Below are 23,675 nucleotides of genomic sequence, written 5' to 3' on the forward strand. Positions count from 1 at the left end.
GAACATCGTCGTGGTGGAGAAGAACTCTCTGGTGAGGACTGTTCTCGCTCCAGCTTTGGCGGCTAACTTTCTGAAAACGCTCTCCTAGTGAGCAGATGTGATCACGGTTTGGCCCTCCAGAAAGTCAACGAGCGGAATCCCTCTGGCATCCCCCCCCAAACGGTGACCATGACCTCTGCTCTTGACTGCTCCTCTGTGGCTTTGAATGGAGCGCTGCCACCTCCTGGTAGCCATGGCTTCGTGCTTGGTCTTCGGGGTCCTGCCGGTAGAGCCACGTTTCATCTCCTGTTACCAGTCTGGGAAGAAACGCTTCAGGATCTTGCTCCCACCGGCTGTTTGAAATCTCCTCAGAAAGGCTTGCTCTGGCCTGCAGGTGATGTTGGTGCCAGGGTTTGGGCAGCCGAACTCCACTCTAATCTTTCAGTCAGAATGAGGCAAACAGAACCATTTGAAGTGTCTATGATGTCAGCTATTGTTTCTGCTGTCGATGATGGTTTGACTTAGTTTTTATATTGTCACATGACTTTTTTCTCTCTCTCTGTCTCTCTGTGTGTGTGTGCATCTGTGCGTGTGTGTGTGAGAGAGAGTGTGTGTATTTCTTCTGAAGCAGGAAAGTGGTTATAGCCTGAGAATCGGGAGATGAGAATTCAGGTGTTAAGGCCTTTTTGAGAGTTACCTCTCCTTGGTGTGTGGCAAAATATATAAAAGTGCTTTGTTTTCAGTCTTCTAACTCCCTGATAGAGAGGACCCTAGTGCAATAGTGGCAAAACTTCCGAGGTCCTAGAATGAGGATTGTTTTAGTATAGATGGGATTTTTTTCATATTGGTCATCGTCTTTTTCAACTCCTGATCTTATATGGTCCACGAGCCTCAACCTCCTGAAGTGCTGGTATAGAGGTGTGAAGCTCCCCACCCGGCCTTCTTGGAGTTTTATATCATCACTGATAGGTTCAACTCCCTTTCCTCAGAACGAATGTTTCTCTGTCTTCCTTAAATGCAGTTTACTTGTGTCTCTGTGTCCTGGGTTTTTACCTGTGTGTGTGTGTCATAGCTTGCACACATTCCTTTGATTACCAGCCTGCATGAGGCCAACAAATGCTCTCTGATAGAATGTAAAGGTTCAATATAGCTTGCAGAAGCCCCTGTGATCTGAACTGCAGGTTGTTAACCTGGTCATCTCATGGTAATCAGAAAGTCTTATTGGCAACTTTAGACTTCTTGATTCAGAACCTAAATAAGTTGATTAAGGTGTCTCCATTCCTTCATAGGTGTTATGTGTGAAAAGATTGTGAATTATTCTATGTGTTACTTTGGGAAACTATTTTGGCTTGATGAATGTACCAGTGATTACCATTCATTTATGAAATCAGATAGTTCCTTTTTCTACATAATAGCAGTTTTCTTTGAGCCATGCTCTGGTTCTGTCTCCCATTCTGGAGTGCAGTGGAATGATGAAAGGTCACTGCAACTTCTGCTTGCCCAGCTTAGGCAATCTTGCCACCTCAGCCCTTTAAGAAGCTGGGACCACAGGCGTGTGCCACAATGCTGGGGTAATTTTGATATCTTTTTCAGAGACAGGATTTCCCTCTTTTGCCCAGGCTGCTCTTCACCTACTAGGCTCAAGCGATTCGCTTTCTTTGGCCTCCCAAAGGAGGATGGGTCATGAATACAGGATCATGCCCAGCGTTTTTTAAAAACAACAACAATAAACAGTTTACGTATTCAGAGTTATCAGTATCACCTAATGGCTTGTGAGTTTTGTCTAATAAGTTCTTATCTACTTGATGATTTCAAAAAAAAGAAAGGAAAAAGGGAATCTCACATCTTGTTCCTTATTTATGATTACAACTAGGGTGTTATTTAAAAAACTATCAGTGAACAACCAAAAGAGAATTGTTCCGAATGTGTTCATATCTTCTGGATTCTGAGGTGTCCTCCAGACTGGGAGGTAGTGGTTGGTTGTGGGAGGTAAAATCACAGGGCCAGCACGTGACACCTACGGAATTCGAAGGCTCAACTTTGCACTAAGCTAAAGGTTCTGGTGTCCATTGGAAGTTTCGTTCCCCAACCCTCATTGACTGCATTGGTCCTCCTCCCTCCAGATTTTACCTGCAAGGCAAGTCCTGAGTTCATCGTCGGGAGAATCTTTTCTTGTAGTCTCGAATTGCCTTGGCCATCAACGGGGCCACTTTCTTGGCAGCCTGTTTCCGGGTTTTGGCCCTGGGCGTCACGTGCTCATTGCTGCTGCTTAGGCAGGGGTTGGCCTGCTTCTCAGGGAGCTGGTGAAGGACGCTGCTGCTGCTGCTGTCTCTGCCACCACTGTCACTGCCCCTGCTGGAGGGAGCGTGGCTGCTTCCCGCAGGCTTTGGGGCTGACTTGATCTCTCCATTTTCGGATTCAGTAGCTGCTGCAGACTTATCTTGCCTCCTTGAAGCATCATAAGGCGTCTTGGCCACAGAGTTGAAACAGATCATCTTTGTCTGTCTTCCGCTGGGTTTGTTTTCACGTGCAGATCGGATGTTTGCTTTCAGTACTCTCAGCCGCTGCTCTTGGGTGTCCTGAAGCCGCAGGCACAGCTCCTGCCAAGATTCGTGCTCCTGTGGCTTTTCTTCCTTAAAGTCCCAGAGACAATGAATCCTCCATAATTCGTCAGTCTCTTGAATGAGTGCGTGATTATATTTCTCTCTGCAATACAGCTGATCAGGTGTCCACCCTTCCAGAATGGGTTCAAGATACAAGTAGGGGATCCCTTCCACATCACTGAGGGTGTCCGGATTGTTTCTAAGGACCCGGATGCACTGCTGTCCCAGCGTCAGCACCTGGGGTTGACAGGCAGGCCTGGAGCCCCAGTACACCTGCATCTTAGCATTCACTCTGTGTCCAGCGAACGCGGCTTCCTCCTGGAACGTTGGTGCGGACAGTGCTTCTGGCTCTTCCTGGGAGGTCATGGCCTCAAAAGCGGAAAGCAGGTCGTAGTTGGCCTGCATCCAGGCCTCTGAGGGGTCCCAGAGCTCTGAGAAGGCATGGCTGGGCACCGTTTTCGGCCCGGCGGAATCAGCGCGGGCCACCTGCAGCCTCTCTGACTGGCTTTCCTCGACAGGAGGCAATTTCTTAGCTGAATCCCAGGACACACAAGTGCCCTTGGAATCGTTTGCTTTCCTTTGTTTATCTCCAAGTGCAGTGGTGGTAGATTTCCCAGTCCTTTTCTTTTGCTTCTGCAACTGGTCGTAAGTGTGGTATTTTTCAAATGACAGAGTGGGCTGCTCGAATTCCTCAGCCATATCTACCTCCTCCACCTCAGAGAGGGAGCTCATGGACATTCTGCCCACATGAGCGGTTGGTGGCTTCCCCTCTTGAGTCTTTCGGTCGTTGGAAAGCTGCTCTTTCTCCTCAGAAGACAGGCGGTGTGTCTCATTTCCTGGATACGAGCCATCTAGACTGGGCATCTTCTTGTTCGAGTGTCTGTGATGAGGCCTATTTGGGTGACCATCTGGAGCCACCACCAAGGCGGCGACATGCTGGCTGCTGCCAGCTCGTCCCCCTTCCTTGTCCTTCTTGGCGTCACCCGAGGGCGGCCTGTCCCTGGCACTTTCCCGGGAGGGCATCCTTGGGGTTTCCTCTCTTAAGCGGGCCCGGGATGATTTCTCCCTGATCAAATCAGGGGATTGCCAATCGCCCTGGGCACACAAGGGGCATTTTTCCTGGCGGGACGATTTGTGTCCCTTGCTGTGGCTCACAAGCCCTTCCCCCTGTGGTTGGCCCTGGCAACCTTGACCCAGCAGAGGCCCGCCCTGAGCGGCGTGAGCGTGGCCTCTTCCGGGTTGCTTCCCGGGCGCAGGGGCTCAGGGCCCTCGGGCATCGGGAGGGGAGCGATGCGCGATGGAGGGGTCTGATGGGGGCTGGAATCAGCTGCGGCCATTCTGGGGCGCTTTCTCTCGGCTCTGGGCTCGCGACTGGGAGGCCTCAGTGAGGTCTCTGGAGCCCCGGAGGTGTTCTGTGTGCTGTCCGTCTGTGCTCAGGGCTGTTAGATGGGCTCCTGGGGACTGTCCTGTTCTCTGGGAACAGGCCTTTTCCTGGTCCTGAAGAGCCTCCCCGAAGTGCTTTCGGGAAGCGTTCAGGCCCGGTGTTTGGGTCCACAGGCACCAGCTTCTTCCACTGGGCCGCTAAGTCTCTGGCAAAGTCGCCCACGTGCTGGTGCTTCCGCAGGCGCTTCACCGTCTTTCTGATTCCAGTCTCCGCCAGTATGTCTCCTGCCATGGGCAAGGCGGAGAGTTTCTGCAAATATTTCTCTAGTTTTTTCAGGTCCGTCTTAGTGGTCAGATACACCTGCAGCTTCTCCACTGCGTGCAGCGTAGTGGATCCTGCTGCCATCTCACCAGAGCTGTGCAGGCCTCACTGTCCTGGAGGTCTTGGCTGTGTCCTCAGGGCAGCTGGACACGAAGCCAGGCAGCGACCTCGGGATGTGGAGTCACAGCCTGGAGCAACCTCGGTCCTCGGAGCAGCAGACCACTGATTCTGGGGCGCTGCTCCTTGCAGACCATAGGCCTCAAGACGTGGAGTCACCACAGCCTGGAGCAAGCTCAGTCCTCGGTGCAGCGGGACACTTGGTCTGGAAGGCCGGTCCTTGCAGACAGCTGAGCAGGCCCGCTTCTGGTCCTCGGGATGTGGAGCCATAGCCTGGAGTGACCTCTGCGGTTTGCTGTCCAACACAGAATGAAGCTCTAGTGCCAGAGCTGGGCCTTATATAGCCCACCGCAGGCCCACACTCACGGCTCTAGCCCTGACCCTCTTAGCTCCTGGGCTGCCCCATCCCAATACGTACTCATGCCCTCAGCACAATGCAGACAATCGGGACGGTCCGCACCAGGTGGACTACTGTGCCCCAGAGGTTGATTAGGTGAATTTCAGCCTCGACACACCCCACGGAGTTCTACCGTTGGCCTTCCATTATCGCAGTTTGCGTATCTGTGGATTCCAAAAAAACATGGACTGAGTCTTCTTGGGAGTAAAACAGAAAATAACACAGCAAGACAAAATCACAGAAAGAAGAACCAATACAGGATAACAACTCTTTACCTAGGACTGATGTTTTGTGAGGGGACTTTCAAACATTTGTCAAAACTGGGACTAAAAGACCAAAATAAAACCGTTAGATTTTATTTCTTAACATCTGCTCCATCAATTTCAAGACAGTTTTCAAGCACTGTCTTGCCCCCACCTTGTCCCTCAAACCCTGATGGTTCTGGGAATTTAACAATTTCCATGAAATCTTTTTTTCTGTTATTAACTGAAGAAAACTGGGTGCCGTTTGCAGAATTTTTAATACTAGGAAAGAAATAGAAGTCAGCAGGTTCCACATCATGACTGTAAGGTGGACGCCTCATGATTTCCCATTGAAACTCTTGCCAAACTACCCTTTGTTCAGTGAAATGCAACAGCAAGAACTTTTTCATGATTAGGTAGAACTCTCTGATAATGGTTTTTCTGCTCATGCTTTGGCTAATTTTCTCAAAAACTCTGTTAGTAAGCCCATTTAATGATGGTTTGGCCCTTCAAGAAGTCATTTAGTCGTATCTTTTGAGCATTACCCAAAACTGTTACCATGACCTCTTCTCTTGACTGGTCCTCTCTGTCTTTGACTGGAGTGCTGCTACCTTTTGGTATCCATTGTTTTGTGCTCTTTCTTCAGGATCATCCAGTGTAGCCATGTTTTATCCCCTCTTACAAATCTTGGAATAAATATTTCTGGATCTTCTTCCACCTGTTTTAAAACTTTAAAGAAATTTTTACTGTTGTCTCTAGCTATTATTGTTAAAACAGATTTGGTATCTGGATTGCACTTTTGTTTTTCGGTGACAATTATTAAAACAGGATCATTTGAAATATAGTATCTATGTTTTTTTCTCTTCTGTTGTTACTTATTTGTCCTCTCAAATTAGGGAACACTTGGTCCTATGTTTCTGAGCATAGTTGACCAATTTGGACATTGTATGAAATTCAGCAAATTTCTTTTCTGGATCTGTAGACACTTCTTTTGAGATTTCTAGTATTTTGTTGGGTTGTACAGCATTTGAAATTTAGGAAGTTTCCTGGAAGAGCCAGGAGATAATCAGGAAACAAACAAAAAACAAATTTGAACCTACAGGTATAGATAGCCAAGCTTTTAGGTGAATATTAGATGCAGAGACTGTAAAAGAGAAGTATAGTAAAAACATTTGAAATAAGAGAATAAGAGATGTGTCCTTTTTAACTGTTTGTTTTTGAGATGGAAAGCTTAATGCAAAATTTGGATCTTATTACCGAAATTGAAATGAGCTCATGCAAATTAATCTCCATTGCACCCATAAAAAGGAAATTAAAAGCACTAATGTTGCATGTGGTGTATACACAGTAACATTTCCTAAATATCTTCTCAGTCTAAAACTGGGAATGATATTCAATGCTTCCTTTTCCTCAGGCTATGGTATCACAGGATTCAATTTTGAATTTGATAATGAAGGTATATTTGTGGCACAATAGCCCACAAAGGAAATGAAAGAAGAAGAAAACCACCAGATTATTGAAACATGCAAATGAGACACCTAGATTAGATGTTCACTTCTGGGCCTCCTTTTTTCTTTGTACACAGAAATTAATGGGCATGTACTTGTGTCCATTTCAGGGGCACACCATCTCTTACAGTTTAAATGGAACTTTTGTGGGGGGAGTAGCTCATTCTTAGTTTTTTTTAATTCAGAAGATAATTTTCTATGTTAATTTGAATGGCCTGGGCAGAAAGATGTAGATCTGGCCAACTTTATACCTTTAATTAAGAAATTTGTAAGACTGCATTCTGTGTTTTCAGTAACAGAAGCTCATCTTAAATATTTAACACTACATTTTGAATAGTGTTTTTAAAACTCTCTTTCCCTATTTTACTCTTACTAAATTCTGAATTTTTATCAGTCTTACCTCAAAATAAAAATCACATTATTATTTTAAGACCTGGTCACCACAAGTAAAAGCTGCTTCACAGTCCACAGAGTAGGAAAGTCATTTTTTTTTTTTTAAATTGGAGGTGGGAGTCTCCCTGTGTTGCCCAGGCTGCTCTCAAACTCCTGGGCTCAAGTGATCCTCCCACCTTGGCCTCCCAAATTGCTGGGATTACAGGAGTGAGTCATGGTGCCCGACCATGGAAAGCCATTTTTGATGCAGCCTCATCACCAGACAGAGTTCTAAAGGGCTCAGTCAATCTCCATTATAGAGATAGACTGTTTTGCAAACTGAGATTCTAATAAAAAAAAAAAAGTGGAAATTATTTTGATTGGAGTTGAAGTAGCTACCATTTTGCAGAAATGTAATCAAAACCCTAAGCAAGCCTCTCTGACAGGCTATTCTTTCAAAAGTATGATCAACATTACTCAGATTTGCTTAGGATTAAGAATTAGACTTCTGTCTCAAGAATTAGAGCTTTTGCTTTCTTATTTATCCTGATCAACTGTGTTAATTAGATCAGTGGATCACTGTTTAAATGATTCTCCAGGGATTCTAAAAAGGAGTTTGAAGGAAATAATTCTGACAAATGTTCCAACTCGCTTTTATTAGGGTTGCTATGAAACTCACTATCCTATCCATGGGTAGTAGAAAATAAACTGTATTTTTCTGCATCTGTGTATGTGCATGTATGTGCATGCATGAAGTATTTCTATAATATAGTGTAATTGATCTTCTAGAGTATAAACTGCTGAGTGATATCACTGGGCCAACAGGTATGTGCATTTTTCTTTTTGATAGATTTTGTCAATTTGCTCTGCAAAAGGGTTGTACCAAGTTACATTCCCACCAATTGTATCTGAAATACAATATTCTTTCAATACCTTACCAGATCTGGACATAAAAATGTAAAAAATAGCTGCACTTAAAAACATTTGAGATTCTTATTGAAAGAAGCTTATTTTTGTACCAATAAACTGAAGAAGTATAGACAATACTTAAGGTGGTTTCTTCAACTTTTAAATGCATTGCAAATTATTATAAAACCCAAAAGAAAAACGGTAAAGAGAAATGTCTGCTGTAAATGAACATGTGAAGATTCTGAACACAGAAATGCCTGTGTTACTCTTCTGTTCAGTAAGTCTAGTCCTGCAGTCACACTGATGCAGCAAGGTTGGGTAGTAATAAGGTGTCATTGCTGCTCTCCAAAGCAGAAACAGGCTCTGTCTGGGGGCTGGCAAAGTAGGCCCTCACAGTGTTATGTGTGATAACCAGTTCTTTCACCCCATCATTTCCATCTTGAATAGCTTCAAAATATTGAATAGAAAGATTTATATTTTCAGTTAGACTATTTATTTTATATATCAAGGCACAATTTTACGTAGATTATTTACATTTATTTAAGCCTTCTTTTATCTGCCCCTCTCCCACCTTTTGCATTTTAAAACATCTTTATTCATATACCGTACAACTCACCATTTAAAATGTACAATTCCATGGCTTTCAGAATATTCACAAAGACGTACTTCCATTGCCTTGATCAATTTTAGTACCTTTTCATTAGCCCAAAGAGAAATTCTGTATCCTTTACCTGCCATCCCCTCCACCCCCAGCCCCCTGCAGTTCTCCCATCCTCCCAGTCCTCTCCTCCCCACTTTTAAACGTCTCTTCCGGGATCTTTTTTTCTGTTCCTCTAATAAATCTACTGAGTTTTCCCTAATGAGTTTTTCATCCCACTAATGAGGGCCTTCCTCTGGGTGTATGCGTGTCTGTGCACACATGAAGTATTTCTACAGTATAGTGTAATTAACCCTCCTCATCTTTAAGAAATTCAGCCAAACCCAGTGCAGTGGATCCAGTACTGAGGAGCACACAGAGAACACTAACTACTTTTTCTCAGTGACCTAGTCATAGAGAACATTTGCACAAGCACATGTTTCAATTAGGAAGAAGCAAATGCTTCTAGAGTGAAGGATAGAGAGACTCTGAAATGCATGAGCAAAGCAACTAACAGCTGTTGGGCACCCACCAATTACTATCCCTAATATTGACATAGCACCCCCACACTTTTCAAAGCACTTCCCAGGCTTTATTTCGTGTGATGTACAGGACACTGCATTAGAACCTCTAATATGGAGGGATATGGACCTTGTTAGAAATGGGACCAGTCAGTGTCCAATATAGTCTCTAGGAAAATGTAGATCACTTTCATGGCTCTTTAAGCCAATTTCCATCTTTGCATTCTCAAAGACTTTTACATGCATATGAAATAGATTAGCTTTATTTACAGCAGGTCTGCAACTATTCAGCAATTAAAAGACATAATCTCTTATAAGACATACTACTCCTGGTGCAGCAAGGTGACTAACCTTTTGAAGGAGGTCTAGCCAGTAACAGCTTTGAAATGGTCACTAATATTGTGGGAAATTAAGCTTGAGAAGTTGTAAAAGACATCATTCATTTGTTACTGAGTTAGGTCAACTAGGAAAGAATGGCTGGTAGCCATACTTGTTTGTTTCTGGCAAGTTTGGCATGCAGGTTTTGGTAAATTAAAATAGTGGTTGTGCAGGGTATGAATTTTATGAAATAATATTAAAGTAGTGGATTATCTCTGGTCTGGAGTGAATATAAATGGGTGGGAGAATGATGAGGAGGAGTTGATGAAGGGAGGAGCATTGAGCCAGAAGCCAAGATTCTGCTTTCAACTATTTGGGCTTTTCAGCAAATCCTTAATTCTTACAGATCTCAGGTTCCTGAGATTCAGATGATCTCCAGTAATTCCAGGTACCTTTTAGACTTAAAATTCTGGACCAAAACTCCAAACATAGGTTTGAGACTATATAAATTTACAAACATATCCCATGTATCCTATTTCTGCCTATTTAATATGCAGGTATAATTTTATTTTGCAAACTTGATATGGACTGAATTATATGATGATTATCATTTTTATTATGCAAACAATGGTCACTTTGGAATGACCTCAATTTCACGAAGGGCTCCCCCTCCTAATACACTAGATGGCACTGTAGGTGAGGCAAAGTTAATTACAAAAAAAAGGAGGGAAAAACTGTGATGGCCAATGTTAATTTTGGCAAATTAGAGAGGGTTCAGTCTTCACCAAGAGCTGTCATGTCAACATCTTCAGAAAGATGAGTGGAAACTACAAATGTCAGATATCTTTAATATCAAAATACTGTCGTTTTGTATAGTGGCTTTCGAACTTTTTTTTACTGTGACCAACTGTAAGACATCTTAGACTGAAATTCAGAATTATCTCCCTCACATATACCTACACACAAATGCAACACAAGTTTCCTAACACAATACTAAGCCTTCTTACCTGTTATGCATTCTGCAATAATTCTATTTTATTCAACTATGCTTCTTATAACTGATTAAGTTGACTTTATGACCTATAGTTCGAAAAAAAGTGATCTAGTAAACCTATCAAGAAATATCAATCTTCTTACCACAAAATCGTATGTGAATAAATATAAACAATTTTTATTATTCAATTATACCTTAATAAAGCTGAGGGGGAGGGAAGAAAATAGAATGAGAAGAAAATTAAATCAACATTTAACAGGAAAAATAAATAAAGAAATAGTCTCTACTTGGCATTTGTCACCATGCCAGGTGCTGTAGGCAACTGGAAGTACTTAATGCTATTTCTGTTTTCTGGGAAAAAGAAGTTACTTTAAGAGACATTAGAGAAGAAACCTGTAAGACACTTTGAAATTGTGCCCAGATAGACCAGAAAACCATAGAAGCAGATAATTTACATGAAAATTTCATGGAATAGCTGGAAAATTTCTAAATCTCTACCTTGATATGAGGAAATTACATACTGTTGGACAAAAGTAGTCACCAAAAATAGATGTGTATTTCATTCATATAAAGTTCAAAAATGAGAAAAGTGAACAAATACATTTTTTAAGAATACATACATAGTTGGTAAAAATCAGAAAGAAAAAGTGACTGATAAGCACAAAATTCAGGCTGGTCATTATCTCAGGGGGGGAGGGAGGGAAACCATCTGCAGGGAACACCCAAGGGGGCTTCTAAGATATTGAAGGTGCTCTGAGTCATAATCTGGGTGGTGTTTGTTTATTATTAAAAATGAATGGATGTGTTATACACATATATAAATCACATATATATATCTCACAATAACAGAAAATATAGCAAAGAAGACTACTGTAATTACCTTCTTGATTCTTTCTCTCTTGGTAATTTGTTTTTGGGTTTGTTAACCATTCCCCCCATCACCGTTGTCTTCAAGGACAGAGGTAGAAATGTTCCCAGTGACATTGTTTCCGAGTAGACTGTTGTATGCTTTTAAAGCTCTCCTTAATGTTATCAGATCTGTCATTGAGGATTAATTTGGATTTTAGAAATAGCCAAATCTCCTAATAGTATTTGTAAATTGGAAGAGACATACATTTACATAACAAGAGAAGATTGATTAAGTTATGGTACATTCTCTGCATACATTAAAAATCAAGTATTATAAAAACATTTAATGCCTTAAAAAATATTTATAAAATATTATTTTAAAAAACAAATTATCAAATCACATGAGAGTACTACTTTGTAAGAAGACTTCAAAAAATATAGGCTGGGTGGAATGGTGCACACTTGTAGTCCCAACTACTTGGGAGGCTGAGGTAGGAGGATCACTTCAGCCCAGGAGTTCAAGGCCAGCCTGGTAACATGGTGAGATCCCTATCTCTAAACAAATAAAATTAAACTTTAAAAAAGAATGTGACCTAAATGTGTTTTTTCTCATGGTTTTACACATTGGACCAGTTTTCTACCATGATTATTTTTGTAAATGCAGCTTGGGGGAAGACTGTGATTGTTAATCTATATTGAATACAATTTTATAATAAGAGTTTCAGAATTTTTTTGGGCAATGGAATAAGAATCTGATCTGCCAAGGAACTAATTTGAAACCATAAACATCCATTTAAATACAGTAGTACTGACATGTATGTTTAAAAATTAGTCACTGCTTTTTAAAAAATAGAATCTATTTTTTAGCAGTTTTAGATTCACAACCAAATTGAATAAAGTATAGAGAATTCCCACGTACCTCCCCTCTCCACATGCTCACCTTCCCCCACTGTCAACATCCCAAAATACAGTTATATGTTGTTAAATCGATGAATCTACACTGGCATCATTATCAACCAAAGTCCATTTTACATGAGGGTTGATGCTTGCTGTTGTATATTCTGTGGGTTTGGACAAATGTATAATGGTGCGTATCTGTCACTACAGTATATCATATAGAATGGTTTCGCTGCCCTAGAAATCTTGTATTCTACCTATTCATCCCTTCCTCCCCACAACCCCTAGCAATCACTTATCCTTTTACTGTCTCTATAGTTTTGCCTTTTCCAGCATGTTATATATTTGGAATCATACAGTATATAGGCTCTTCAATTGGCTTCTTCCACTTAGTGATATGCATCTAAATTTCCTTCATGTTCTTTCATGGCTTGATAGCTCATTTCTTTTAGCTCTGAATAATATTCCATTGTCTGAGTATACCACAATTTATCTATCCATTCACCTACTGAACGACATCTTGGTTGCTTCTAAGTTTCGGCAATTATGAATAAAGTTGCTATAGACATCGCTGTGCCAGTTTCTCTGTGAACATAAGTTTTCAACTCATTTGGGTAAGTACCAAGGAGTGCAATTGTTGGGTCAGAGTAATTGCTAAGAGTATAGTTAGTCTTTACTTTAAAAAAACCTGCCAAAGTGTCTTTCAAAGTGTTTGTACTGTTTTGCATCCCACCAGCAATCAATGAGTTTCTGTTGCTCTACATCCTTGCCAGCATTTGGTATTTTGGATTTCCACCATCCCAGTAAGTGTGTAGTGGTATTTCACTGTTGTTTTAACTTTCCATTCCTTGATGACGTAAGGTTATCTTTCCATATGCTTGGTTACCATCTGTATATCTTCTTCTGTGAAGTGTCAGTTCATGTGTTTTGCCTGTTTTTAAGTGGATTTTTTTTTTAGTGTTGAGTTTTAAGAGGGTTTTTCTGTCTTTGTGTATTTTGGATACCAGTCCTTTATCAGATACATCCTTTGCAACTATTTATATCATTCTGAATCACTACTTTTTATGTCATCTATTTTATAGGTTCAAGGATTATATTTTTAAATCTCTCTCTTTTTTTTTTTTGGACTTCTGAGAGCACTGAGTTTTATTTATTTTAGACTAAATTCAAAGCAACAGCTAGCTTTTGAATGGTAGAGAGCAAAATCGATCAAACAAATGGTAGTTACTACGCTCCCTTCACAAACATTTTGAAACACAGGTTGCCTTATTTGTTGTGTTTTCTAGCACACTGAATAAGGGATTATCATCTTAAGCAATAAAACTTTCTATTTGAATTCTTTTGGATGAATATGTTTATAAAATAGGTTACCTGCCTACTTACATTGCAAATACTGAGCATAACTGAACCTCTTCATTATGATTTTAAATCGTAAGATAAGAGAATGCTCTAAAAAACAAGAATAAGATGCTATGAAAAAGGAAAGAATCAGAGAATAAGAAGAAGCTCCTGGAAATTAAAAATGTTATTATCTAAATAAATTCTGCTAAAAAAATAAGGTCAAGGAAATTGCTCAGAATATAGAACAAAAGAGACAAAGGAATGGAACACTGTGGGAAAAAAATCTTTAAAAATCTATTCAGGATATCTCCTATCCAATTAATAGGTATTCATAAAATTAAACCAGAGAAAACATAGGGAAATAATTTACCAAAGAAATAATAAAGAAGTTTTCAAAAAATGAGAATATGAGGATTTCTAGCTTGATAATGGCTAGGCAGTGAATGGAAAATGATCCACACCAAAGAAATTGTGTAATTTTAGAATCCTAGGTTTAAAAATAGGATCCTAAAAGTTTCCTGGGAAGAAAAATTACATTACATGCAAAGGATCAGGAATCATAATGGTAATGTTATACCTTTTCAGGCTGTCAAGCTTAAAGTAAAATAAAGACACTTTCAGACATACAAATTCTCCCATTTATCTCCCATACACCTTTACTCAAGAGAATGTGTGCTATTAAAACAAGAGAGGGACCGGAAGAGAAAGAATCAGTTTCTAGGGGATCCAATGCAAGAAAATGTCAAAGGAAAATCCCAGAAAAAGCATCCTTTGCAGTCTAAGCGTCATTCTCTAGAGCAGAATGGGAGGATAGAGGCTCCAAGAGGGAAGCAAGAGGTGAGTGAGTAGAAAGGACACAAAATCTATGTATTTGATGGCATGGAAAGTGATATGAGATGTGTTAGTGTTTTAATTATTAATAATAGGTATGTTGGAAAGTAACCTAACAAAAATGGGGTGGTTATTCATTTCAAAAAAATGTACAGAAATGGAAAAGTAATCACAGTATTTTTGGCTCCACTGTGAACAACTTTTACATGGTCCTAATAATGTAATCAGCAAATACTGATCCAATTGTAGGGAAGGATAGTTTGAAAAGGGTGTAAGATGGCTTAGTTCTCATCTATCTTAAAAGAAGTGGATAGTTAATGCCTAACACACATATCATGGAACACTGATGTATTATTCAGAAACATGGAAGTGCATATCAGAAGAAACAGCTAAAATAATTAAGGTTGTTCCCTCTAGGGCAAGGGTGTCCAAACTTTTGCATTCCCTGGGCCACAGTGGAAGAAGAATCCCCTTGGGCCACACATAAACTACACTAACACTAACGGATAGCTGATGAGCTAAAAATAAAATAAAATAAAACTTCATAATGTTTTAAGAAAATTTACAAATTTGTGTTGGGCCACATTCAAAGCTATCCTGGGCCACAGACAAAAAAGTAGAGAGGTGGTTGCCAGGGGCTGGGGGTAGGGGAGACGTGGAGTTACTCTTTAATGGGAACGAAGTTTCAATTGGGGAAGATGAAAAATTCCTGGAGATGGATGGTGGTGATGGTTGTACAGCAATGCGAATGTATTTAATGACACTGAAATGTACACTTAAAAATGGTAAAATGATGGCCAGGTGCGGTGGTTCACACCTGTAATTCCAGCACTTTGGGAGGCTGCAGCGGGTGGATCACCTGAGGTCAGGAGTTCGAGACCAGCGTGGCCAACATGGTGAAACCCTGTCTCTACTAATAAAGTACAAAAATTAGCCAGGCATGGTGGCAGGCGTCTGTAATCCCAGCTACTCAAGAGGCTGAGGCAGGAGAATCGCTTGAATCTGGGAGGCGGAGTTTGCAGTGATCAGAGATCACACCACTGCATTCCAATGTGGGTGACAAGAACAAGACTCCTTCTCAAAAAAATAAATAAATAAATAAATAAATAAAAATTTTAAAATGGGCTAGGTGTGGTGGCTCACACCTGTAATCCTAGCAATTTGAAAGGCCAAAGTAGGAAGACTGCTTGAGGCCAGGAGTTTGAGAACAGCTTAGCCAACATTGTGAGGCTCCATAGAAATCGGCCAGATTAGTTTTATTTAAGTGGTAGTGTGCACCGGTAGTCCCAGCTACTGGGGAGGCTGAGGCAGAAGGATCACCTGAGCCTGGGGAGGGCAGGGCTGCCATGAGCCCTGATCACACCACTGTACTCCAGGCTGGGCCACAGAGTGAGACCCTGTCTCAAAAAAAAATTTAAAAAGAAAAAAATGGTTAAAACGGTGAATTTGGCCGGGCGCGGTGGCTCAAGCCTGTAATCTCAGCACTTTGGGAGGCCAACACGGGAGGATCACGAGGTCAGGAGATCGAGACCATCCTGGCTAACACGGTGAAACCCCGTCTCTACTAAGAAATACAAAAAATTAGCCGGGCGAGGTGGCGGGCGCCTGTAGTCCCAGCTACTCGGGAGGCTGAGGCAGGAGAATGGCGTGATCCCGGGAGGCGGAGCTTGCAGTGAGCTGAGATCCCGCCACTGCACTCCAGCCTGGGCGACAGAGCGAGACTCCGTCTCAAAAAAACAAAAACAAAAACAAAAAAAAGGTAAATTTTATATTACATGTATTTTACCACAATAAAAAAGCAATCTTAGAAAAAAATTTAGTATTGTTTGATTTTCAAGTAATTATATGCATATTTAAATTTCATTACAACATTAATTTTTAGAAAGCTCTGCATGAAAGCCTGAAAAGTGTTTTTTGGTTTTTGGTTTGCTTGTTTTTCCTTTTTCTTTTCTGGGTTTTTTTTTTTTTTTTTTTTTTGAGACAGAGTCTCACTCTGTCACCCAGCCTGGAATGCAGTGGCAAGATCTTGGCTCACTGCAACCTCTGCCTTCCAGGTTCAAGTGATTCTCATGCCTCAGCCTCTTGAGTAGCTGGAATTACAGGTGCATGCCACCACCACTGGCTAATTTTTGTATTTTTTGTAGAAATTGGGTTTTACCATGTTGGCCAGGCTGGTCTCGAATTCCTGACCTCAAGTGATCCGTCCACCTTGGTCTCCCAGATTGCTGGGATTATAGGTGTGAGCCACTGCACCCAGCCACTGAAAAGCGTTTGTATGTGTCATGAATATAAGTGTTTGTCCATAGATTTTATGATATAATTTAGGCCACACAAAGACCTTTTATGGCTTTTGTCTAGTTCTTACCTATATTCTCCTTAGATAAAGATAGATAAGTTATTTTCAAATAAGGGAAGTATTACTGAACATGACTGTTTTGTGAATACATTTTGGGGCAATTTGAGATACCAGATTCCTAAATGTAGCACATTAACACTGTGAATAAATGCACAGATTCATCCAGTTTGAGCAAAGACCTTATTATACAGGAGTTGTCCTTTTATGGCCTCTGCTATTCTCAGTGGCTATTCTAAATGCTTGCCTGTGCAGTCACCCCTGAATGGTTTGTGGGAACTCATCTCTGCATTCGGCAGGGACTGGGTGGGGCTCTGAGTGAACTAGAGATATAGTAGCAGGTAAGTGCCTGTGTTGTCACAAATGATTTCTGGCTCGCAGCTGATTATCTTTTTCTAATTACTTTCCTTAACCTGGTCCCAATAGTAGTAGATGTGCATTTGTTTCCTCACGATTATAAGCAATAAAAGGCCGATTGGCTCGGCAGGAAGAAGTCCAAGTGGTAAAGAGCAATCCTAATTCAAATCATTGTCCCTTAAGTTTACAATTGAGAAGGCAGCTGTAAGAAGAAAATAATGATGAAAAACAACTTTATATGTCCTTAGAGACTTCAAACTGCTTTCCAGCCTTTAAGTCATGCTGCTTGGTTTTGACAGGTTACATTTACCTTCCAGAGTTTATTGCTGTAAGAGCAGTGTTATTTTTTGTTGTCATCCTACCTAAATTTTCCTCTTTGTTTACAGTGCGAGATGAGGACAGAAGCACGACGAAAAAATCTTCTCATTTTGATTTCACATTATTTAACACAAGAAGGGTATGTTACATTCCAAACATTTATAGAGATATTTCCTCTTTCTCTGCTCTCTACTTTTCCAGATACGTACTTTTAAATACAATACACTTTCTTGTTTTGAGCAGTTCTATATTTACAAAAAATCAAGCAGAAAGTACAGAGTTCTGTACACCCCTTCCCTTTTCCAGTTTCCCCTCCCAGTGACATCTGTATTGATGTGGTATATTATTACAGTTGACAGGCCGATACATTATTAACTGAAAGTCCATAGTTTACATTAGGGCATACTCTGCGTTATATTGTGCTGTGAGTTTTGACAAATGCATAATGGCCATGTATCTGCCAATATGGTACCATACAGAATCGTTTCGCTGTCCTAAAAATCCCTTGTGTGCCACTGATTCCTCCTCCTGCCCCAGCAACCCAGACATGCACTTCTTCTTTTTTGAGATAGGGTTTCATTCTGTTGTCCAGGCTGGAGTGTAATCATGGCTCACTGCAGCCTCTAACCACATCCCCCCGCTCCCAGCCTCCCCAGTAGCTGGGACTGCTGGTGTGCACCATCATGCCTGGCTAATTTTTGTATTTTTTGTAGAGACAAGGTCTCACCATGTTTTCCAGGCTGGTTTCAAATTTCTGAGCTCAAATGATCAGCCCACCTCAGCCTCCCAAAGTTCTGGGATTACAGGTGTGAGCCAGTGCCCCTGGCCTCAGACATATGCTTTTATTGCCTCATTTACTTAGATATTTTTCACATTAGATATTGAAAACTTTTTCAACAGGTCTATCCAGTACATAAAGTACTTTTCCTTTCCTCTACACATTTGAAGATAGGACAGAAATGAGTTTTTTCTGTAGTCTCACTGCTGGCTATGTACACAAGATAACTTTCTTAATCAGTTTTCCCTTCCTCAAAATAAAGGTATTGCATTTACTTGGACAACCTAAGCCCAACTCTCTTCTTCCTCACAATACCCATTCTATAACTGGCAGGGTGAGGAAATTTAAAAACTTTTGGGTTTGGCCACCTACCTCATTAAAAACACACATACCTACCTCATTAAAAACACACAAGCAGTTACAGTGTTGGATGGTATAAGAGGAAGAGAGCTGCTCCACAAAGTGTTTGAAGGGCACTATCTACTTTATATTCACTTTTCTTTTCAAATTTCAGTCAGGAAGAAAACATGTAAGTTTCAGACTAAGAGCTTACAAACTTTTTTTTTTTTTAAAAAAACAGATGAGGGTCTCACTCTGCTGCCCGGGCTGCATGATCATAGTTCACTGCAACCTCTAACTCCTAGGCTCAAGCAATCCTCTTGCCTCAGCTTCCTGAGTAGCTGGGACTACAGGCACATGCCACCATGTCCAGCTAATATTTAAATTGTTTTTAGAGACAGGATCTTGCTGGTGCTCAGGCTGGTCTTGAACTACTGGCTTCAAGTGATCCTCCTGCCTCAACCTCCCAGTCACTGAGATTAGGGCTTTAAAACTTTTGAGTTAGAGCAGTGGTTCTCAATCAGGGTGATTTTGTCCCTTGGGGGATATTTGGCAATGCTTAGAGTTCTTTTTGGCTGTCGCACTGGCCTCTAGTGGGTAGAGGCCAAGGATACTGCCAAATGCCATCTGACGCACAGGACAGCCCCTATAACAAATAATTATCTGGCTTTGAATGTCAACAGTGCCAAGATAGAGAAATCTGGAGTTAGAGCAAGAAAAAGCAATCAATTTTGATATTTTCCCAAAAAGTCTGATAAGCATCTTTTCCTCCATTAAATAAGGGAGCTACTGGAACTAAAAGTCAGTTTTGAGATTCCAGTGACCCTAGTCCTGGAGAGGCACAAAGGAAAAAAGTGAGGAGGGCAGGAGGCAGTTGACAAGGAACTGAGAGTTCCCATTGTTTCTCTTACCCATGCCAGCAACCACTGCTTTCAATAACCCTATTGCCCCCTAGAAGGGATGACCATTTTAGAGACTTTGAGGAATTTTTCTCCACATTTTGTAGTAGATATTGGGGTATCTATTTTATACTTGAAGAAATTCAGGCTTAGAATAGTCAAAGATTGTGTCAGGAGGTCACCTGCATCTAAGTGGGAGAACTTTCCAGGCCTGTCCTGACCCAAAAGCCTTCCAGGGTCCTTATTTTTCTGCTCCAATGTTGAAGATTTGCTTTTGCTTGAGGATCACATCAGAAAATCATAATGTGGGTGGGGTATGTTTTTTGAGGTTTTGTTTTGAATGATGAATTTTTTTATTTTTGTTTTTGAGGCAGAGTCTCGCTCTGTTGCCCAGGCTGAACTGCTGTGGCATGATCTCAGCTCACTGCAACCTCTGCCTCCCAAGTTCAAGTGATTCTCCTGCCTCAGCCTCCTGAGTAGCTGGGATTACAGGCGGCTGCCACCATGCCCGACTAATTAATTTTAGTAGAGATGTGGCTTCACCATATTGGCCAGGCTGGTCTCAAACTCCTGACCTCAGGTGATCCATCCACCTCAGCCTCCTAAACTGCTGGGATTGTAGGTGTGAGCCACCACATGCAACCTAGAATCATGATCTTTTGAAGTCTTTTTTTTTTTTAATTTTGATGACACAGCCCTTAAGAGATCCTGAGAACATGTGCCCCTAAAGTCTTTTAAAGAAAATGAAATCTCTGCAATTGTACTTAAGCATTTTAAAAATCATTTGTGTCATTAAAGGATCTGGGATTCTTGTTTTTTGTTTTTTTTCCCCCAAAATTTCAGATATATGCATTTGGTAGTTTCTTTCAGCACTCTGTACCATCCTGAGTAGCAAACAAATCACGTTGTAGCTAGATTTCTGAATGGAAATGAGAAATTGAATTCTCTATGGACTTTTAGTTTTATGGGGGAGTTTTGGTTGTGTTTCTTGACTTTATTTCAGCCAAACATGTCTGCTTTTGATTTTTTTAAAAAAGTAAAATTGGTCTATATATATGTTCACCTTTTAAATGTCAATGTTTAAAAGTAAGCATTTATGTGTTTCCATAACTGACATCTGATGAAGACCTCATTCTCTCCTCCTCTTCTACCCTCTTCTTTTCCTTCTTTTTATACTCTTGTATTGGTTCTAATAAATGGTTGCTTTTCAAAAAAAGTCAGATATATACACTTGGTAGTCAATTATAACACTGTACCTTTGAACAAACTTTGTTACTGAGTAATCTGATTTATTTTCTCCCCTTGACTGACCATGTAAGCTGCTTAATTGCAAAAAGTAGCCTTTCTCATCACACCTTAGTATCAGAATTTTGAGAATGACTTTTTTCTTGTGGTAAATATAATGAATTGCAACATCTTTAACACAAAAACATTTTTTACTCACCTTGAAACACATGATTTTATCAGACACTTCTCTTTCTGATGTTAGGGAGATACATTTTATTGAGAAAATAGCTCATTCTTCCCACTCCCAGACTAGAGAAATGAGTGCCCCCATCCCATGGTTAGCAGACAGGCAGGCCATCAGTCACTTCTCAACTTAGGCTCAAACTCTGTATCTCCACATAGCAGTGGGGTGGAATTGAGCCCCAGAGCAGGGCAGGGCTGACTTTGATCTTTTCTGTGCCTCTGTTTCTCCATCTGGACTATAAGAGCATTCCTGAAATTGACAAGCCAGACAGTCTGCATGCGGGTAGTGGGCTGCTCTGCTCTATTCAACGGGAACTTAAGAAAAGTAACTCCAAGGGTAGCATACGAGAAAGCGCCAAGTGTCCAATCTATGACAGGGCTGTGGGGCTTGTTGTCATAGGGACGGCTTCCAGGATATGCAGATAGACTTAGGAGCCATTGGGAGCCAGACTATTTTCTTTTGTTTTCTTTCCTTTTCTTTTTTTCTTTTTGAGATGGAGTCTCACTCTGTCTCCCAGACTGGAGTGCAGTGGCGCGATCTTGGCTCACTGTAAGCTCCTCCTCCCGGGTTCAGGCCATTTTCCTGCCTCAGCTTCCCGAGTAGCTGGAACTACAGGCGCCCGCCACCACGCCCGGCTAATTTTTTTGTATTTCTAGTAGAGACGGGGTTTCTACCGTGTTAGCCAGGATGGTCTCGATCTCCTGACCTCCTGATCCCTTCTCCTCGGCCTCCCAAAGTGCTGGGATTATAGGCATGAGCCACCACGCCCGGCCCAGACTATTTTCTTTCAAGTGCCTACTCTTCTCTCTGCTAATCTGTGATCTTGGACAAATTACTTATTGTCTTTGTGCTTCAGTTCCCTCATCTGTAGAATGGAGTAATGGGGTATAGCTAAGTATCAGGTAGATGCCCTTATTACGAGGATTAAATATGTAACATGCTTAGAATCGTGCCTGACAATTACACTTATACTTCTATTATTGATAGGATTTGGGTTTTATTCTCTTAATACCCAACTTGGTTCAGCAAAGGACTTAAAGAAACTGGAGGCCGGGCACGGTGGCTCAAGCCTGTAATCCCAGCACTTTGGGAGGCTGAGACGGGCGGATCACGAGGGCAGGAGATCGAGACCATCCTGGCTAACACGGTGAAACCCCGTCTCTACTAAAAAATACAAAAAACTAGCTGGGCGAGGTGGTGGGCGCCTATAGTCCCAGCTACTTGGGAGGCTGAGGCAGGAGAATGGCGTGAACCCGGGAGGCGGAGCTTGCAGTGAGCTGAGATCTGGCCACTGCACCTGGGCGACAGAGCGAGACTCCGTCTCAAAAAAAAAAAAAAAAAAAAAAAAAACTGGAATGTGGGCTTGGCCCATTTTATATCATCTTTTGATGGAATCTCAGCTCTATCCAAAGAACCCTGAGTTAAAATACTTCAAGGTGCTTTTCTAAGTGTGTGAAACACTTGGAAGGGTAGTTATACAGAATGTTAATAGGTGTGAAAGAGTTTCGTGGTCAGGTACGCTTGGCATATATTGGGTTAAATTAAACAAGGTCCCTTATTTCAGGACTTCTCAGACCATCTAATTTACTATGTGCAATGAGAATATCATACTAAAGTCACAGTATTCAAGGTTTTGCAAACCAATTTGGCCAAGGTTTTTCCGGGGTTTTCTTATTGTGGTGGTGGTGGTGGTGGTGTTTGTTTTGGAGACAGTGTCTCACTTATCATCCAGGCTGGAGTACAGTTGCCCAGTCGTGGCTCACTGCAGCCTCAAATTCCTGGGTTCAAGTGATCCTCTCACTTCAACCTCCTGTGTAGCTGAAACTACAGGTGTGTGCCACCACACTCAGTTTATTTATTTATTTATGGTAGAGATGGAATCTCGCTATGTAGACAGCTGGTCTTGAACTTGTGGTCTCACACAATCCTCCCACCTCAGCCTCCCAGTTAGCTGGACTGCAGGCGCACCACCATGGCTACTTTTTGTTTTGTTGTTTTGTTTTGTTTTTTTGGTAGAGATGAGATTTAGCCATGTTGCCCAGGCTGGTCTGGAACTCCTGGGCTCAACTGATCCACCTGCCTTGGCTTCTAGAGCGCTGAGATTACTGGAGTGAATCACTATGCCTGGCCTAAGAAACTCTTTTTTTTTTCCTCAGATCATCTTTAGAGACTAGTTTTCCACAGATAACTTTGAGAATGCCATCTCTGAGATTAGCTGACTCTTATAAAACTTAAACTCACCATGCCAGGCCCCAACACGGTGAACATAGTAACAGAATCTCAGTAAATGTTATTTGCATAGCTATTGAGGAACTTACTAGAACGTAGACGGGTAGAATAATTAGAAACCAAGACAAAGCCATTTCCACAAATAATCCCTGATTTTTTCTTACAATGTATTGTTTGTTCCACAAATTGTATCAGAAAGAAGAACTGTAAAAACAAAAAGACAAAAATAAAAGTCAGATGTAGTTGTTAAGGCCAAGAGTTTGCTGCTTACAAAGCATGCATTTTTCCTTTCTGCCACGAGGTGGCTCTTTGTATCGTGAATCAATGAAAGTTCTACTAGAATTGATCATTTTCCCGAAACCTGCTGGAAAAGGGACAAATTAGTGGATTATCAAAATGAAAATGAACTATAGATAATTTTAAGGACATATGAGCGTCAGTAAAAGAGATCTAATGAAGTTCTACAAATTCAGCAAAGAGGATAGGTTACTGTGGATTAAAATAAACAATCAGGGAAAGATTTGTAGAGAGGGTGATGTGAGCTGGACTTAAAAGATGTATAGAATACGAATAGACCGATGTGATGGTAAGGCCATTCCTGGCAGAGGCACAGAGGACAAAGGGGCACAGCCTAAGTGGAACAATTAAGTAAACAGGAAGACCAGAGTTTGAATGCCCGTGAGTGAGAATTGGTGACAGCAGACAATGGAG

At 41.3% G+C, this 23,675-nt stretch overlaps 2 protein-coding genes across 2 annotated transcripts in view; one reads left to right on the top strand and one right to left on the bottom strand.

Moving 5' to 3' along the window:
* Positions 1–23,675, top strand: part of KATNAL2 (katanin p60 subunit A-like 2) — a 93,927-nt gene that overhangs the window by 17,545 nt on the left and 52,707 nt on the right. The window contains exon 2 of the mRNA XM_011949353.1: positions 17,317–17,387. Within this exon, the coding sequence (XP_011804743.1) occupies positions 17,317–17,387 (71 nt within the window). The remainder of the gene's footprint in view (positions 1–17,316; positions 17,388–23,675) is intronic.
* LOC105517016 (RNA polymerase II transcription factor SIII subunit A3-like) lies at positions 1,829–4,441 on the bottom strand. The gene is given in 6 exon segments (XM_011949365.1): positions 1,829–3,115; positions 3,695–3,838; positions 3,841–3,966; positions 3,969–4,064; positions 4,067–4,113; positions 4,115–4,441. Coding segments are annotated over 6 exon segments (1,656 nt in total). The 5' UTR covers positions 4,372–4,441; the 3' UTR covers positions 1,829–2,129.

The sequence above is a fragment of the Colobus angolensis genome, unplaced genomic scaffold (genome assembly GCF_000951035.1).
Source record: "Colobus angolensis palliatus isolate OR3802 unplaced genomic scaffold, Cang.pa_1.0 Scaffold299, whole genome shotgun sequence".
NCBI lineage: Eukaryota > Metazoa > Chordata > Mammalia > Primates > Cercopithecidae > Colobus > Colobus angolensis.